At 45.6% G+C, this 13,229-nt stretch overlaps 1 protein-coding gene across 1 annotated transcript in view; it reads left to right on the top strand.

Moving 5' to 3' along the window:
- LOC101733531 overlaps nucleotides 1-13,229 on the top strand; it is a 53,336-nt gene that overhangs the window by 21,250 nt on the left and 18,857 nt on the right. Inside the window, exons 4-6 of the mRNA XM_031892796.1 lie at nucleotides 2,533-2,817; nucleotides 3,472-3,597; nucleotides 11,594-11,653. Coding sequence (XP_031748656.1) covers nucleotides 2,533-2,817; nucleotides 3,472-3,597; nucleotides 11,594-11,653 — 471 coding nt within the window. The remainder of the gene's footprint in view (nucleotides 1-2,532; nucleotides 2,818-3,471; nucleotides 3,598-11,593; nucleotides 11,654-13,229) is intronic.

Here is a 13,229-nt window from a genome sequence, read left to right as displayed (position 1 = left end):
TCCTTCTTAAAGTGATACTGACACTAAAAAATGACTCCTCAAAATATGAAAGTACATAAAAAGTTGCCTACAGGTCATGTTGATTGATTTTCACTGAGAGATTTGCTTTTGTAAATAATTGTTACTTGAATTTCCTAAATCTGACTGTTTTGCAACCTGACTGTCACCTCTTAGCCTGTCAGTTACAGCTTCCAATGGTAACACCCTCCTGCTGGACAAATATGGCCGCCCCCTTATAGGGGAACATAAGTGATCAGACATGTAATATAAAAGCATTGGGCAAATACTTTTATGGCAAAAATGAAGGTCGTGCAAAGACAATGTTATGATAGATGTAAAAAAGGTTTAATTTCTGGTGTCAGTATCTCTTTATGGACTGGAACCCAAAACTGCCCCCCATACTCACTGTAACTGCCCCCCATACTCACTTTAACTGCCCCCCATACTCAAGGTGAGGCCTTACCAGGGACCTATAAAGGGGCAAAATTATGTCTCATCCCTTGAGTCAATGCCCTTTTTATACAAGACAGCACTTTATTTGCTTTAGTAGCCACAGAATGACACTGCCTGGCATTAGACAATTTGTTATCCACAAAAACCCCCAGATCCTTCTCCATTAAGGATCCCCCCAACTCACTCCCATTCAGTAGATAGTTCGCGTTTATATTATTTCTACCAAAGGGCAGAACTTTGCACTTATCAACATTGAACCCGATTATTCCAATATTCCTTAATTTGTTCATTAACCTTCTGTGAGGTACTGTATCAAACGCTTTAGCAAAGTCCAAGTAGATCCCATCAACTGCCATTCCAGCATCAAGGTTCCCACTCACCTCCTCATAAAAGGCGACTAAATTAGTCTGGCAAGATCCGTTACCCATAAACCCATGTGGCACAAACTAATAGTATTGTGAGCTGCAATGTATTCAACTATCCTATCCCTTATTACCCCTTCCAAAAGCTTTCCTACTACTGATGTCAGACTAACAGGCCTATAGTTTTCAGGCTGAGAACGGGATCCCTGTTTAAATAACGGCACCACATTAGCAATCCGCCAGTCTCTCGGCACCATGCCAGGCCCCAATGAATCCTGGGATTTACATGTCCAAGTCCCTTATGAATCCCCCCCCCTCAGTGACCCATGAGTCAGTAGTTATAGTACTAGAATTGGATCTATTACATACAGAACCTTCATTAGCTGGTTCCTTAGTTGTGTAGACAGACAATATATAACAGTTCAGAATTTCTGCTTTTTCCCTGTTCTCATCAACCAACTGACCCCCCTGTAATACTGAGGGTCCCACCCCTTCTTGCTTCATGTTTTTTAACTATTTATATATTTACCCCTAGCTGCAATACCCCTTTCTATCTGTATTTTAGCTGCCTGATAGCATTTTTGCTGCTTTATTGCCCAGCTGCCCCAGCTAACTTGAATGCTTTAACAGCAGTGAAACGTCTTCAATGATTACCAAACAAGTCCAGTTGCTTTAAATTTATTTATACTAGATATACCATGACCTGGATGAATGAAAATCTTCATAGACATACGCTTTAACAGCAGGTTTTTTCTTACCAACCTCGACCCTAACTCTTTTATTCAACCAATAAGGTTAAAGATAAGTAACTGGGGCTCCCCACATTCACAGGCCTCTCTAAACCAAAGTATATTACGGTGCAAAGAAGACAGGGGCATGTGGGTTCTATGGTGGGGCAGACAAAGCCCTACTCTATTTATTAGTTGAGTGCCAGAAAACCACAGAGATTTCAGAGTTTAGGGATGAGCCTTTTATTGGGTGTGAAGGTCCCTTGTCCAGTGAAGCACCTCACAGTTTGGCCCCTAAGGGAGAATTCACAAAAGTGTCAGTAAGTACATAGTTCTTAAAGTGTCGGTCACCAAATGGTAAAAGTGGGACACATTCCCAGAGGGTAATTTGGATTTGTTGTAATGGCGCCAAATTTAAAAAGTGTCCTATACGCAGTGGACAGTTTGTAAAAAAAAAAAAATTCTCTATACGGACTTAAATAAATGCAAAAAGACTTGGGGAGCAACACAAGCACCATAACAGTTCATGGAGGAGCCAAATAAGGGCTGTGATTGGCTATTAGGGGCCTCTATGCACCCTATCAGCTTACAGGGGCTTTATTTGGTAGGAAATCTTGTTTTTATTCAACCAAAACTTGCCCCCAAGTCAGGAATTCAAAAATAACTCCCTGGTTTGGGGGCACTGAGAGCAACATCCAAGGGGTTGGGGAGCAACATGTTGCCCCTGAGCCACTGGTTGGGGGTCACTGGATTAAGGTCTAAGGTATACGATCTGCAAAATATGTTGTGAAACCTGAGTATAAAATCCTGAGCTAAACATGAATTTCTGGAAGTGTAAATCTACTGTATATAGTGAGACAAATCAGAAGTAATGGATTCCCACCCACCCCCCCACCATCCCCCGTGACAATCAGTTGATTTAATCAACTTTTTGGGGTGTTTTTGGTAATTAATTAAACCACATGGAACTTCTTGGCTTTCCCTTCCAGCCGCCCCCTCCATACACATCAGCCATGGGTCATTTTATGTGAATGAGGAGCAGACGCTGATGTGCCAAGTGTGGGGGTATTACCCAGAAGACATTGCTGTGAGTTGGTTCCTGAATGGATCTCGGGTGGAACCCTCAGAGATAAAGAGAATTAACAGTTCTGCTCTGGAGTTGCCCTACCGGTTCCTCCCAACAGCTGAGAGTCAGGGGATGGAGATCTCTTGTGTGGTGGAACATCGGGCCCTGACGGAACCTCTTGTGCAGTCACTGAAGGTAGAACTGACAGGTAAGTATTGAGTTTTAGTTATTAGTCTCACTATCTGACTATCCCAGAGCATGTTGGGCAGTCTAATGAGAGTGCAAGTTATAGGCACAGTACTGTCCTTACCTAAGGGTCCTGCAAGCTCAGAGCTACATTCACTCAACACACCCACAAGTGAGTGCCTACTCAGGGCGCCGGTGGAAGACATTTCATTATATGCTCATATGCTTTTTTTGAACCCCCAGGCCACTCTGTATTGTGTGGGCATCATGGGTCACATGACCCCCTCTAGCCTCTCCTTGCTTGGTCCCCTGTAATATCAGCTGGGGCCCCTTTCAAACTATGGTCTTCACATTTTGTTTGTGCCGTCCAAGAGATTCTACCCCCCATTAGTTCTCCTCAGCGGGGCACTTACTAGGTAGCCTGCTCTAGCTTATACTCCTAACGGTTCCTATGACAGGGGTACCCTAACCCTCCATTCACTGGGTCCCAGTTTCCCTGATTTATACATTGGTTACCTTAGGGCTCACTCTTCTCAAGTAGCAATTAGACAGAGACGTGCAATCCCTCTCATAGGCACAATCCACCTTATCCCATATTCTTTTGTACAATATCTGATTATAATATACAGGGGAAGCAGGAGTATAACCTTTTTATTGTCTGTTCTTTTTTTCCCAGATGCTCAGGGGAGAAACACATTAATAATACCAATAGCAATAGTTGTTGTTGCTCTGGTGGCAGTTGTTGCTGTTCTGATCCTAAAGAAGATGAAACGATGTTGTTTCAGGACAGGGAATAGAGAAGGTAGGTGAGGACTTAAACATTGGTCACTGGGTGGGGCGAGTGATTGTTTCCCCAGAGGCCCAGGCTGAAATGTAGTCAGAGTGAAATTTAAGGTTCTGGGCTTATTGGATTTTAATGTCCATAGAATTATTGGCAAGTAAATTTGATGTACGTAGGCCTTTGTTTTCCAAACCTTCTCCCAGGTGGATGGTATCTGATAAGTTCTGTATAATTTTTATATCCGAAAGAATAATATATGGGACCATGAAAAAGTACATGAGCCGGGCACTGAGATACACACGGCCTGATTTCCTTTAAACCAGAAGCACCTGTTGGTGTCCCCATGGGGGAGTTGAAGGACCACAAATGGACCCAATTAAGCACCCCTAATTCCTCATGTAGATAAATAAAGACCTTTTAATGCATAACCTTCTAAATACCAAGTGATGGGAGATGTTCTGACTTTGCCCCGAGTGCTTTAAAAGTCTATAATGTAATATTTATGGGCGGAGCTACAGATGTAGCACATAGTTACATAGTTACATAGTTACATAGGGTTGAAAAAAGACCATTGTCCATCAAGTTCAACCCATCCGAGTAAACCCAGCACACAACCTATACTAACCAATCTATACACTCACATACATAAACTATATATATACAACCAGTAATACTAACTGTAGATATTAGTATCACAATAGCCTTGGATATTCTGCTTGTTCAAAAACTCATCCAGGCCCCTCTTAAAGGCATTAACAGAGTCTGCCATTACCACATCACTAGGAAGGGCATTCCACAGCCTCACCGCTCTCACCGTGAAAAACCACCTACGCTGCTTCAAATGGAAGCTCTGTTCCTCTAATCTAAAGGGGTGACCTCTGGTGCGCTGATTGTTTTTATGGGAAAAAAGAACATCCCCCAACTGCCTATAATCCCCTCTAATGTACTTGTACAGAGTAATCATGTCCCCTCGCAAGCGCCTCTTTTCCAGAGAAAACAACCCCAACCTCGACAGTCTCACCTCATAGCTTAAATCTTCCATCCCCTTAACCAGTTTAGTTGCACGTCTCTGCACTCTCTCCAGCTCATTAATATCCTTCTTAAGGACTGGAGCCCAAAACTGCACCGCATACTCACTGTTACTGCCCCCCATACTCAAGGTGAGGCCTTACCAGGGACCTATAAAGCGGCAAAAATATGTCCTCATCCCTTGAGTCAATGCCCTTTTTTATACAAGACAGCACTTTATTTGCTGTAGTAGCCACAGAATGACACTGCCTGGAATTAGACAACTTATGATCTACAAAAACCCCTAGATCCTTCTCCATTAAGGATGCCCCCAACACACTACCATTCAGTAGATAGTTTGCGTTTATATTATTCCTACCAAAGTGCATAACTTTGCACTTATCAACATTGAACCTCATTTCCCAGTTTGCTGCCCAGTTTTCCAATTTTGTCAAATTGCTCTGCAAAGCGGCACATCCTGCATGGAACTTATAGTTTTGCACAATTTTGTGTCATCAGCAAAAATAGAAACAGTACTCTCTATGCCCCCCCCCAGGTCATTAATAAACAAGTTAAAAAGCAAAGGACCAAGGACTGACCCCTGCGGTACTCCACTAACCACACTGGCCCAATTAGAAAATGTTCCATTTACCACCACTCTTTGTACTCTATCCTTCAGCCAGTTCTCTATCCAATTACAAATATTATGTTCTAGGCCAATATTCCTCAATTTGATCATTAACCTTCTGTAAGGTACTGTATCAAACGCTTTAGCAAAATCTAAGTAGATGACATCAACTGCCATTCCAGCATCAAGGTTCCTGCTCACCTCCTCATAAAAGGCAACTAAATTAGTCTGGCAAGATCTGTTACGCATAAAACCATGCTGGCACAAACTAATAGTATTGTGAACTGCAATGTATTCAACTATCCTATCCCTTATTACCCCTTCCAGAAGCTTTCCTACTACTGATGTCAGACTAACAGGCCTATAGTTTTCAGGCTGAGAACGAGATCCCTTTTTAAATAACGGCACCACATTAGCAATCCGCCAGTCTCTCGGCACCATGCCAGACCTCAATGAATCCTGGGAAATTAAGTGAAGAGGTTTGGCAATCACAGCGCTCAGCTCATTTAATACCCTGGGATGAATCCCATCCGGCCCTGGACCTTTGTTTACCTTTACATGTTCAAGTCTCTTTTGAATTTCCTCCCGAGTGACCCACGCGCCAGTAGCTAAATTACTAGCACTGGGCATATTACAAGGGAAGCCTTCATTATCTGGCTCCTCAGATGTATAGACAGATGAAAAATAAGAGTTCAAAATTTCAGCTTTTTCCCCGTTTTCATCAACCAACTTACCCCCCCGTGATAATAAAGTTCCCACCCCTTCTTGCTTCATTTTTTTACTATTCACATAATTAAAAAATAATTTTGGATTCTTTTTACTCCTAGCTGCAATATCCCTTTCCATCTCTATTTTAGCTTGCCTGATAGCTTTTTTGCTGCTTTATTTGCCCCCCTGTACCTGATGAAAGTTTCCGCTGTCCCAGCTAACTTGAATGCCCTAAAAGCACGTTTTTTATTACCAACCTCGACCTTAACTCTTTTATTCAGCCATAAGGGTTTTGCTTTGCGATGCCTCTCCTTGCTTACAAGGGGAATATACTGTTGTATATACCTGCAAAGCAATGTTTTAAAGATGTTCCATTTTCCTTCTGTGTCTAACCCCATGAAAAGCCTTTCCCAGTTGACACATTGCAGAGATGCCCTTAAACTGGCAAAGTCTGCACGTCTAAAATTGAGCGTTTTAGTTACTCCCTTATAGAGCTGTCTCTGCAGCATTATCTCAAAGGAGACCATGTTGTGATCACTGTTCCCCAAATGCCCCCCCACACAAATGTTAGAGATAAGTTCAGTATTATTAGATATTACCAGGTCCAAAATAGACTCATTCCTAGTGGGTTCTTGAACCACCTGAAATAAAAAGTTGTCATTTAGCATATTTACAAACCTACTAGCTTTTTCTGACTTAGCCCCCCATTACTCCAGTCAACGTCCGGATAATTAAAGTCCCCCATAATAACAACTTGACCCAGTTTTGAAGCCTCCTCCATTTGCAAAAGTAGCTGGGCCTCATCCCCCTCATCTATACGGGGGGTTTATAGCATACACCAATGATCATTTTCTTTGTGACCTTCAGCCCTACTGAAATTTCTACCCAAAGAGATTCAACGTTTTCATTGGTAATGTCTTTATTACATGGCTTTAAATCTGATTTTACATAAAGACAAACCCCTCCACCCTTTTTAATCTCTCTGTCCCTCCTAAAAAGCGTATACCCATTTAAATTCACTGCCCAGTCGCATTTTTCATCCCACCAGGTCTCAGTGATACCTATTAAATCATAATTTTCAATACATGCAATAGCCTGCAGCTCCCCTATTTTTCCCGACAAGCTACGCGCATTAGCCAGCATGCAGCGGAGATTACTACTTCTTCCTCTACAGCTTACATTAGCTAAAGGACAGTTAGAGCTAAGGTGAAAATTAGTCTGTTTCCCTTGTAACAATGGAAGCTCCTTATCTGATAAACTAAATGCCCCCCTCACTCCTCCCCCACAACCCTTTACTGGTCCCACTGCCCCATCTACACTAGGTCTCCCATAAGAATCTAGCTCACCCACCCCCCCCTTGTCTAGTTTAAACACTCCTCCAACCTCTTAACCATTCTCTCCCCTAGCACAGTAGACCCCCTTCCATTGAGGTGCAATCCGTCAGGGCTGTATAGATTGTACCCCAAAGAAAAGTCAGCCCAGTGCTCTAGGAACCCAAACCCTTCCTTCCTACACCAAGACTTTAGCCACGCATTTAGCTCCCTAAGCTCCCGCTGTCTCCCTAAACTTGCACGCGGCACCGGCAAAATTTCCGAAAATATTACATTGGAGGACCTTTGCTTAATTTTAGAGCCTAGATCCCTGAACTCACTCTTTAAGGTCCCCCACCTACCGAAATAAATAAATATACTTGGTTCATCTGTGTCTTCACCTGAGATCGACTCGGAACTTTTGTGCTTTACAGATGTCACAGGAAGGAAACCGACGACTCCTCGGGGCAGTGAATCTAAGCCTTTAATTAACAGCACCCCTAAATACACGGCATTGAGTACGGAAAGTGATAGGGGGCATCGAGGTACGTCTGGCAGCATCACATCGTACTTACTGTATTAAGCACAGGGCACATTACCCCCAACATGTATATTGTATGGAGCTCACTCTCTGTGCCCTCCATCAGCTAATGTCACAGATACTGATTCCATCCCAACCTGGTGTGTCTCCATGGGCTGTCAGTATTCTCCAGTTGGATTGGCTTGGAGAGAGTTGGGGGTGTTGATAGGGAGGAGTCAGTTTCACCCACCTGATGTGAGTAAATCCGGCTCCCTGTTCTCTGTTCCTGCAATTGGAGTTGGGAGCAATAAGCACAGTTTCCCAGCACTGAACAAGTCTGTCCCTTTATCCCCATGTCTGATTCCTGTGCCATATAATGACGGGAAAATGCCATCATTATCTCTATATGTAAGGTACCAGCAAGGGGCCTGACACAGGGAATCAGCATTCTCATTGGTCAATGCTCTTGTGTATATATTTTTTTCCTTCAACCTCCATAGAGAACTAGGTGGAAGCTACAAATGATCCCATTGGCACAGAGACACAGGTGCATCATGGGTACAGGTACATATAAACTAGTGCTGCCCTATTATACACAGTTTATTACAGGATATCAATACAAACAAGCTTTAGCTCAGTATTTAGACATAACTTGTTTACAACAGACTCCCAAATATTCCCATATCCCCATCCCCCAAAATATCAGCTCAGGAGATAATTGGGGCTTTTTCCAACCAAAACACATTCTGAATTCTCTCCTTCTACAAATGACTCTCTCTAACACTCACATTACACTGACCAAAGCAAAGGGTTGCTGAGCAGCCTGGGGGTGCCATACACAGCCTGGGGGTGCCATACACAGCCTGGGGGTGCCATACACAGCCTGGGGGTGCCATACACAGCCTGTTTATAATAGTGAGACACAAACTCTGAGCTCAGTGTCAGTCACTTTGCATCCTGGGAAGGAACATAGTGTTTGTGCAGAGGTTCCCCTGTACATGTTGTTCTGCCTATACACCTACTGGCACAGTTTGGCCTCTCCCCGTGTGTAATGCACACACACCCCCATGCAACTGTTTCATAAACACTTTGACAGAAGTTATTGGTTTGTATCCCACAATTTTAATTTTAATTAAGAATATAATGGTTTTAAATAATTGCACTGAGTTCAGTGTCTCTAAGTTCTGCCTGTGTTTCCATCATTTGTAACAAGGGGGAAAGAAAAGTCCCACAATAAGGATTCAGCTAAAGTCTCGCCCCAAGCTCAAAGTGCCAGAGCAGGACTTCAGTTATTTAGGGAGCAGCCAGACAGGACTGTGATTGGTTGGCCTGTATGCATGTAGGGAACAGGCAGAGACTAGAGCAAGCAGGCAGGGGAAAGAAGAATATTGGGAGTCGCTCCCTAAGCTCAGTGACATCAGCCAAGAGCAGACTGAGCATGTGCAGTAGTTGGGCAAAAGATGGAGAGCTACTGTGGGCATCTTCAGGGGCATGGGGCTTTATTTCTATAGAGCTTTGGGGATGTTGGGCTGGTACAGGGGCTCAAACACACAGATAAACATTTCTACCCATAGTCTTTTTTAGGCTTTAGTGTCCCTTTAACCTATAGGATAAACCCATGTAGATTGGATTTCGTTGTGTTTATTTGCGTATGTATGGGATGGTCTCCTCAACCTCTATGATTTATCTGTAGAACTGACAACTACTTGTTTATAAAACTGTTCTTAAAGTCTGAGGTCGGTGTAATAAGGACGATGATTAAATGAATGAAATAAATGGGGCTCCCACTACCTGAAACCATTGGAAGATGTAAACATTACTAAATATAGTAGATAGGGATGGATATCCATGATGGATAGCAGGGAGTCACAGCGAATCTCTGCATTTCACCATCGGCGAATTTCTTGCGCGAAACTTCTGTTAAAATTTGCTGCAGAAATATTTGTTGTGCGTCAAAAAAACTGTTGCTTATCAAACTGGTTGTGGCCGCGACAAAATGGGTGTGGTTGTGGCAAAATGGGTGTGGTCACTGCAAAATCTGTGTGGTTGTGGCAAAATGGGTGTGGTCATTGCAAACTGGGTGTGGTCGCGGCAAAAAAGACGTGGGTGACAAAAAAAAGACACAGGCGACAAAAAAATCATGCAACAAATGCGTTTCACAAATTTATCGCCATTTTGCAAATTTTCTCATTGTTTTATGGCTAAACAAAACGGGACAGATTCACTCATCACTAATAGTAGAATGTACATGTCTTGCTGAATTGTAATGTAGATGTAATGGGGTCCCCATATCCCCCCTTTCTAGGGAGGCGGGAGATTATCTGGTTATGCCACAGGCGGTGATAGTGGAAGGGGAGTTGGTTCTGGCAACCAACTGGCCAATCAGTTTAAGACTATACATTAGGGTGACACAGATTGGGCAGCGCGGGTGCAATAATAGCCAGAAAAGGTGCCCAAAAGCTCCCCAATAAGAATAGTGCTAGTATGTCAGTAACGCATTTCGGGCAATATTTTTGGCATTGTTTCTGGCACCAGTGCTCCCGTGAGCGCAGAATAAGTTTAGGGCTTGTGACTGCCCCAATGCAGGGGAGCCGTCTGTCTCTCTGTCAGTACATCCCTTTGGGGCACAGGGCTTGGCAGGTTTGGCCAACAAAATGGGGCACAAAAACTTTATGCGACAGCGGCAGACAAAAAGTGCTGCACATCAGTTTTGGCACAATTTAAGTAAATGAGCAGGGAGGTCTCACACCATGGAACCTTTGAGTGGCAGAATAATGGCACAATCACATGGACCAATAGTCCTCAAAGATCCCAGGCAAACTGATGTGAAGTAAGTAGGTACCAGTGACCCGGTAGTTACCGGAGACCCGGCAGGTACCGGTGACCCGGCAGGTACCGGAGACCCGGCAGGTACCGGTGACCCGTAGGTACCAGAGACCCGGCAGGTACCAGAGACCCGGTAGGTACCAGTCACCCGGTAGGTACCAGTGACCCGGCAGGTACCAGAGACCCAGCAGGTACCAGTGACCCGGCAGGTACCAGTAACCTGGCAGGTACCAGTGACCCGGTAGGTACCAGAGACCCGGCAGGTATCAGAGACCCAGCAGGTACCAGTGACCCGGCAGGTACCAGAGACCCGGCAGGTACCAGAGACCCGGCAGGTACCAGTGACCCGGCAAGTACTAGAGGCCCAGCAGGTACCAGAGACCCGGCAGTTACCAGAGACCAGGCAGGTACCAGTGACCCAGCAAGTACTAGAGGCCCAGCAGGTACCAGTGACCCAGTAGGTACCAGTGACCCAGAAGGTACCATAGACCCGATAGGTACCAGTGACCCAGTAGGTACCAGAGACCCGGCAGGTACCAGAGACCCAGTAGGTACCAGTGACCCAGTAGGTACCAGTAAACCAGCAGGTACCAGAGACCCAGCAGGTACCAGTGACCCGGCAGGTACCAGTGACCCGGCAGGTACCAGTGACCCGGTAGGTACTAGAGACCCGGCAGGTACCAGTGACCCAGCAAGTACTAGAGGCCCAGCAGGTACCAGTGACCCAGTAGGTACCAGTGACCCAGAAGATACCAGAGACCCGATAGGATCTAGTGACCCTGTAGGTACCATAGACCCAGCAGGTACCAGTGACCCAGCAAGTACTAGTGACCCAGCAAGTACCAGTGACCCAGTAGGTACCAGTGACCCAGCAAGTACCAGTGACCCAGTAGGTACCAGTGACCGGGTAGTTCCATGCCGTGCAGTGTATCTGCCAGAGAATGACCGGAGGGCTTGTTCCAGTCGGTATAAGGAATGTTCTGTAAGAGATTTAACCAAAGTTTATGTTTTTTTCAGAATACAGAGAACCAGATTATTTACAAGAGTTAAAGGAATCTTTAATCTCACATCATCCAGGTCAGTACCCAACTGGCACCTTCTGCTTTATATTCACTCAATGGCCAGGGAACAGGCCGAGGGGATAGGCCGAGGGGATAGGCCGAGGGGATAGGCCGAGGGGATAGGCCGAGGGGATAGGCCGAGGGGATAGGCCAAGGGGATAGGCCAAGGGGATTGGGCACAGAGGGGCCCAGTGGGAGTTTTCCTGGTATCCCTGCGGCCCAGTCCGACACTGGTACTGTCTGTACAGAAACTTATCAGCCATGTCATCCAATCGTTTCTACTAAATGTCACTGTCAGGAACTTTTCGTTACAACTGGGAATATTATGGTGTAATTAATACAGGTTTCATTTGTGTAGGATGAATAAAGCAGCGACGCAATAATCTGTATCTGTAACAGATCTGCAATTTGTTATCAACAATATGTTACTTACATGGATATTTCCTTAGGGCCCATATGGACAGTAAATGGATATTTCCTTAGGGCCCATATGGACAGTAAATGGATATTTCCTTAGGGCCCATATGGACAGTAAGTGGATATTTCCTTAGGGCCCATATGGACAGTAAATGGATATTTCCTTAGGGCCCATATGGGTAGTAAATGGATATTTCCTTAGGGCCCATATGGACAGTAAGTGGATATTTCCTTAGGGCCCATATGGACAGTAAGTGGATATTTCCTTAGGGCCCATATGGACAGTAAATGGATATTTCCTTAGGGCCCATTAGGGTACCAGTGACCCAGTAGGTACCAGAGACCCGGCAGGTACCAGAGACCCGGTAGGTACCAGTCACCCGGCAGGTACCAGAGACCCGGCAGGTACCAGTGACCCGGCAGGTACCAGTAACCCGGCAGGTACCAGTGACCCGGTAGGTACCAGTGACCCGGCAGGTACCAGAGACCCGGCAGGTACCAGAGACCCAGCAGGTACCAGTGACCCGGCAAGTACTAGAGGCCCAGCAGGTACCAGAGACCCGGCAGTTACCAGAGACCCGGCAGGTACCAGTGACCCAGCAAGTACTAGAGGCCCAGCAGGTACCAGTGACCCAGTAGGTACCAGTGACCCAGAAGGTACCATAGACCCGGCAGGTACCAGAGACCCAGTAGGTACCAGTGACCCAGTAGGTACCAGTAAACCAGCAGGTACCAGAGACCCGGCAGGTACCAGTGACCCGGCAGGTACCAGTGACCTGGTAGGTACCAGAGACCCGGCAGGAACCAGTGACCCAGCAAGTACTAGAGGCCCAGCAGGTACCAGAGACCCAGTAGGTACCAGTGACCCAGTAGGTACCAGTAAACCAGCAGGTACCAGAGACCCGGCAGGTACCAGTGACCCGGCAGGTACCAGTGACCTGGTAGGTACCAGAGACCCGGCAGGAACCAGTGACCCAGCAAGTACTAGAGGCCCAGCAGGTACCATAGACCCAGCAGGTACCAGTGACCCAGCAAGTACTAGTGACCCAGCAAGTACCAGTGACCCAGTAGGTACCAGTGACCGGGTAGTTCCATGCCGTGCAGTGTATCTGCCAGAGAATGACCGGAGGGCTTGTTCCAGTCGGTATAAGGAATGTTCTGTAAGAGATTTAACC

This window comes from Xenopus tropicalis, chromosome 9 (genome assembly GCF_000004195.4).
Source record: "Xenopus tropicalis strain Nigerian chromosome 9, UCB_Xtro_10.0, whole genome shotgun sequence".
Taxonomy (NCBI): Eukaryota; Metazoa; Chordata; class Amphibia; order Anura; family Pipidae; genus Xenopus; species Xenopus tropicalis.
This window is presented reverse-complemented; position numbering and strand designations above follow the sequence as displayed.